General features: G+C 56.9%; 1 protein-coding gene across 1 annotated transcript; it reads right to left on the bottom strand.

Moving 5' to 3' along the window:
• Positions 1-1,578: 1,578 nt before the first annotated feature.
• TPBGL (trophoblast glycoprotein like) lies at positions 1,579-5,653 on the bottom strand. Its single transcript, XM_030556711.1, has one exon. The coding sequence runs from the start codon at positions 5,613-5,615 to the stop codon at positions 4,497-4,499; it is 1,119 nt and encodes a 372-aa protein (XP_030412571.1). The 5' UTR covers positions 5,616-5,653; the 3' UTR covers positions 1,579-4,496.
• Between the last annotated feature and the right edge of the window lie 270 nt (positions 5,654-5,923).

The raw sequence follows: 5,923 nt of genomic DNA, 5'->3' as shown, positions 1-5,923 counted from the left end.
ATCTGGCTTCGCTGGAAGCCAATGGGATTTGTGCTACAGAATCCGGCCCCTTGGGCCTGCAGCTGAAAATGAGCTGGGGTTTGCTTAGCTCAGGAATGGTAGGGAGCAGGTGCTGCAGGAAAGGACCAAGGTGATTGGAGGCGTTCACAGCACTCAGCCTTGCTCTGCTGGTGCTATGAAATCCTTCCCTTTGATGCACAGGAGAAAATGGACTCCCACATTTTTGGAAAAACCAAACAAACCTTTTTTTAGAAAACAGAGTCTTTGCATCTCAGATCTCCAGCTTCATGAAGCAAGAGCCCTTTGCTCCCACAAACATTCTGCCTTCTTTATTTATTGAATATGTTCAAAAAGTTACTGGCAGACAGGTCAGGCATAATTAGATTAAACCGTATCACAAACTGACAAAGCCACGTGCAATGAAAAAGCTGCATAAACTTGGAGACATATTTTGTCAAAGTATTAATCTTAGGCTTCTGACTTGCTCGGTGAGAAAGCCCCATTTAGGAAACACAGAGAGAGGCTGACACTTCTAGAAATGGGAGCTGAAGGTTGGGCTTCTAAGTTCATATTTAGGCACCTACAGGTGAAATTTTCAAAAGCATCTGTGTGATTTACGAGCATGAAGGCCCTTGAAGCTGGCAGGGATTTTGCCATTGCATTCCATAGGCATGGATCCATGGCCCAAGTCTGCAGGGTGCTTTTCACATCCTGAAAGCTGCTCAATGCAGATTTCCCCCTGGGTCTTCAGTGAGGCTCATGGGGCCACCAGGTGCCCTGCATGGAGCAGCTTGCAGATTTTGGACCTGGATGTGCTAATGCCTTAGAGCAGAATAATAATATATATTGCCTTGCTTCCAAGCATTTCAAAGCATACTATAAACAGCGAGGGCTGCATCCTGTGCCCGGGGATGTCAGCAGGAGTACTGCTGTCGACTCTGTTGTGATCAGACTTTAATTTATTAGGGCTTGCAACACTCCAGTGATGTATGTAAATGTTGTTATCCTGATATGACTGAGAGGCAAACACAACCAAGTGAAGGCCAAAATTTTCAGTCGGGTTCGCTAATGTTGGGTGTCTCCCTTTTAAGGAGCCCCACTTCAGCGAAAGCTACAACTTGATTTTCAGAGATACCCGCACCTGCAGCTCCCCTGGTTGCCAGCTGGAGCTGGGGGAAGGGAAGGCTCAGCAGACTAAAGATGTTCCTGTACTTAGGCAGTGGAGCATGGAGGAACCCAGAATGATTGGCCACTTTGGAAATTAAGGTCTAAGTTGGGGGTTCTCAAACTACATTGCATGGTGACCCCTTGTTGACCACAAAAATGACTACACGACCCCAGGAGTGGGGACTGAAGCCTGAACCCACCCGAGCCCCACTGCCCTGGGCCAATTCCAAAGCCTGGAGGGGCCAAAACTGACGCCAAAGGTTTCTACCCTGCGCCCCGCCACCCAGGGCTGAAGCCCTCAGGCTTTGGCTTTGACCCCAGGTGGTGGAGCTTGGGCTTTGGCCCTGGGCCCCAGCAAGTCTAATGCCAGCCCTAGTGACCCCATTAAAACAGGGTCCTGACTCACTTTGGGGTCCCAACCCCCAGTTTGAGAACCGCTGGTCTAAGCCATTTGTCCTAGGTCACACAGCAAGTTTGGGTCAGAATGATTAGAACCCAAATGCTGTGCACTAACCATTAAACCCATTCTGCTTTTCTAGCCACAGAACTAGCAATAGCGCAGAAGTTTATGTGGAACCATCTATTTACAGAGATTACTTAGCACCTAACGGTCTTGCTCTGCAAAACACGGATCATAACAACAACATTGCTTCAGCCACGAAGTATTCAGAAATTATTGCAATAAGCTTTATAGAAAACATACAATACATCGGATGCAGCTTTCAGCATATTTGCTCTAGTATATATTAGCAGGCGCAGATCTAAGCAAACCTGTGCAAGATATTGAGAGCCTTGTTTTAAAAACAGTTGCGAAGATTGCTGAGACAGCGGACTCTAAATTATACTTCGCAGTCGGAAATGACTTCCTTCCATGTGCTTTAGCAACATGCATACAGCCTGCAGGGAAGTTTTTGTTGTTGTGCAGGTGCATTACTTTGTGCCTGAGAGAAGTCATAATTTTTGTGGAACAAAACCATAATAAATTAATGGGCTCAGCAGATCATGTAACTTCTTCTGGGTTTTTTGTTTTCTTTTCTTCTGTGTTTGGAGCAAAAAAAAAAAATCAAGTCAGTTTTGTATTTGTTAGAAATATACTAGGAAAGAGAACTGTACAGGGTAAAAGTCTAGGCCCCAATAAAAACTAGGAAACAAGCTTAACGCCATCCAGCCCGTTGCTTTCAGCAACTCACTAAGTAAAAACTCACCCCACGGTCCATGTGCACAAAGTAAATTCACAGGGAGTTGTATTCTAGCTTCTTGTAGAAGGTTTTTTTTTTTTAAATAAAGAAAAAAATAAAAGACTCTCCTGGAGTAACTAGGAGTTGCATGTGAATGGAGCTCCTCTGTGCATTCATAACTCCTGCAGGTCATAGGAGGGTCTTTTGCTGGGGTCAGGCCCATGGATTCTTCCCTGGACACCGACGACGGTTTTGAAGGAGCATCCTATGGGACACGGGGAGAAGAGGCTTCTGCTAGGGCAGTGGAACACATGCTGTCACACACCCTGGAGGAATGAAAGGCTTTCTTTCCAAAGGGACGTGTTCATTCAAAAGAGTTCCTGTACATTCATTCCCCTCTCCGCCCCCCCTGTGCATTCTGGGCCGGAGCGGTTCTTCGGGAGTGGTTCCTGCATAGTCCTGGATGGGAGTTAATTCTGCATGGACCTGGGTGTTTCCTGGACCATTGGGGTGGGGAGAGAAGGGCCTCTCAGGGTGCAGTCAGTGAATTCCCAACTGCGGGTTTATTCTGAGCGGAGAGTCCTGGACATTCACGTGCCCCTAGAACACTGGCGGGAGGGTGGGTGTGATGGATCCTGTGTGGTCTCCGATGCCGGTTATTCATTTGAAGGTGGGTAGCTCTCTCATTCACAATCCCCAGGACCCTGGAGGGGGATGTATTCTCTTGGGGACTGGATGCTGTGCAGTGAGCTAGGGGGGCGGAAGGGATCCTGTGCAGTTTCCTTAGTTTTGTGGGAGGGGCGTTACTGTCTTGAGGATGGATCCTGTGCTATCTTGAGTGGGTTGGCAAAAAGCTATTCTCCTGGGGGTGAGGGATGGGGGAAGGGTGTTTTGCTGGGTGTTCTCTGGACAGGTGGGTGTTGTCCTGGGCAGTGGGGTACCCTCTGGTTGGAAGTGCCCCCCGTCAGGCATGAAGGAAGAGGGGAGTATTCCCAGGGGGTGGGTTGGTGGGTGGGTGGAAAGTAGGTATTCTCTGGGTAGAGGATGGGGGTTGGTGAAGTGTATTCTCCTGGGTAGATGTTCCATGGGTAGATGGGCAACAGTAGGGGGGAGGGTGTTCCTCTGGGGAGCGGGTGGGATTGGTGGAGTGAGGTTTTATGAGCTAATCCATGGGTGAATAGATATTCTCCTGCATGGGGGTATGCTCTAGTCCGTGAATGGATGTGGGGATTTCCTGGATAGTGGTAGCCCTATTGGTGTGTGTGGGACACACTCCTTGGGCAATAAGGTGGGACCTCCAAGGATTGTTGGTAGTGGGTGTAGGTGTGGGATCCCCAAGGACTGGGAGAAGGATCCCTAAGGGCCAGGAGTAGGGGCTTGGGGTGGGATCTCCAAGAGCTGTGGGTAGTGGGTGCAGGGGTGGGACCCCAAGGGCTGGAGGAGTGGGATCCCCAAGGGCTGTGGGTAGTAGGCAGATGGATGGGAACCTCAAGGACTGGGGGAAGGATTCCCAAGGGCCAGGGGTGGGGTCTTGGGGTGGGATCCCCAAGGGCTGTGGGTAATGGCTGGAGGGGTGGGATCCCCAAGGGCTGGAGGGGTGGGGTCTTGGGGTGGGATCCCCAAGGGCTGTGAGTAGTGGGTGGAGGGGTGGGACCCCCAAGGGTGGTGGGTAGTAGGCGGATGGATGGGAAGCTCAAGGACTGGGGGAAGGATCCCTGAGGGCCAGGGGTAGGGGCTTGGGGTGGGATCCCCAAGGGCTGTAGGTAGTGAGTGGAGGGGTGGGACCCCCAAAGGCTGGAGGAGTGGGATCCCCAAGGGCTGTGAGTAGTGGGTGGAGGGGTGGGACCCCCAAAGGCTGGAGGAGTGGGATTCCCAAGGGCTCTGGGTAGTGGGTGGAGGGGTGGGATTCCCAAGGGCTGTGCATAGTGGGTGGAGGGGTGGGATCCCCAAAGGTTGGAGGAGTGGGATCCCCAAGGGCTGTGGGTAGTGGGTGGAGGGGTGGTATCCCCAAGGACTGGGGGAAGGATCCCTAAGGGTCAGGAGTGGGGGCTTAGGGTGGGATCCCCAGGGCCCAGGGGCAGAGTCTGGACGGGTGGGATCCCTGCATGCGGGCAGGGCTATCTGGCGTCGAGCTGGTCCCCGCACTCTGGCTCAGAGCCCCGAGGGGCTGGCGCTGGCCCGGCGCGGGTCGGTGTCCTGCTCGTAGCGGTAGTGGTAGCCCTCCATCTGGTCCCGGCAGGCCTCCCGCAGGTTGTTGAGCCAGCGCTTGATGCCCCTGCGGTTGAGGTACAGCACCATGAGGAAGATCACCCCGATCAGCGCCAGCACGATGCCGAAGAACACGTAGGAGGCGGTCTCCAGCTCCTTCTGCTCGCCGGCCTCCTCGGACCGCGGCTCCCAGTCGGTCCCCCCGGGCCCTGGCTCCCGCCTGGCCCCGCAGCCCAGCTGCTCCAGGCGGAGGCGCAGCACCGGCAAACCGCTCAGCTCCCGCGGGGCGGCGCAGCGCAGGCTGCGCGCGTCCGCCACCCTCCAACTGGCGTTGCGCATCCAGCCCAGCAGCGGGCGCAGGGCGCAGTCACAGCGCAGCGGGTTGGAGCCCAGGTACAGCTGGAGCCTGCCCAGCGGGGCTGAGTCCAACCGGGCCAGCTCCTCGGGGCTCAGCCCCTGCAGCGAGTTGTTCCGCAGATCCAGCTCCTCCAGCCCCTCCGGCAGCGCGGCGCCCGGCAGCGCCCTCAGCCCGTTGCCCGCCAGCTCCAGCCGCCGCAGGCTCAGGTTGCGCAGGGCGCCGGCCAGCGGCTCCTCGGGCGCCTCGCCCAGCAGCAGCAGCGCCTGGTTGAGCTTGAGGGTGCGCAGCCGCGGGCAGCCGCGGAAGGCGCCGCGGGCCAGGGCGCGCAGCGGGTTGTGGCTGAGGTCCAGCGCCGTCAGGCCGGCCAGCCCCTGGAAGGCGCGATCCTCGATGGCCTGGATGTTGTCGCGGGGCAGCAGCAGCCGGCTCAGGTCGCCCAGCGGCCGGCTCCCGTTGCCGGCGAAGGCCGCCCGGCGCAGCACCGTCAGGTTGCCGCCCGCGATGGTGAGGTTGCGCACCCCGCGGGGCAGGTCCCGCGGCGGCTCCTGCAGGCGCACGTAGCTGCACTGGTCCAGCTCCGGCGTGGCGAAGCAGTAGCAGTGACCCGGGCAGCCCTGCCCGGCCTGGAGCAGCGGCAGCAGCAGCATCCCCAGCCACCGGAGCAGGGAGAGGGCGCGGGCGCCCAGCGGCCGCCTCCCTGCCATGCTCCCCGCCTGGGCATCGAGTCCCTGCGGGGCGGACTCCGAAAGCGGCCCCCAGGGGATCCGGCTCACAGCCCGGGCGGCTCAGCGCAAGGCGGCCCCGGGCCGCCTCATCTCACAGGCGCCCAGCGTCCGCTGCTAAGTGTGAACGGGAGAGACGCGGCTCCCGAAGTGAGAGCGAGGGGCGGGGCGGGGGTGGGGTCCGCGCTCCAGCAGCCCGACAGCTGCTGCTGGCGCTCGCAGTCCCCTAGCGTCTCTCTGTGCAGGTCAGCTGGGGGGGGGGGGGGAAGCTCCCAGACCTGCCTCTGCCC

The sequence above is a fragment of the Gopherus evgoodei genome, chromosome 1 (assembly GCF_007399415.2).
Source record: "Gopherus evgoodei ecotype Sinaloan lineage chromosome 1, rGopEvg1_v1.p, whole genome shotgun sequence".
NCBI classification, from domain to species: Eukaryota; Metazoa; Chordata; order Testudines; family Testudinidae; genus Gopherus; species Gopherus evgoodei.
Note: the sequence above shows the minus strand (reverse complement) of the source record. Positions and strands in the feature narration are given on the sequence as shown.

What these genes read in the sequence shown, in the direction of transcription:
- TPBGL (XM_030556711.1), bottom strand. Translation starts at nt 5,615, where the DNA reads ATGGCAGGGAGGCGGCCGCTGGGCGCCCGCGCCCTCTCCCTGCTCCGG.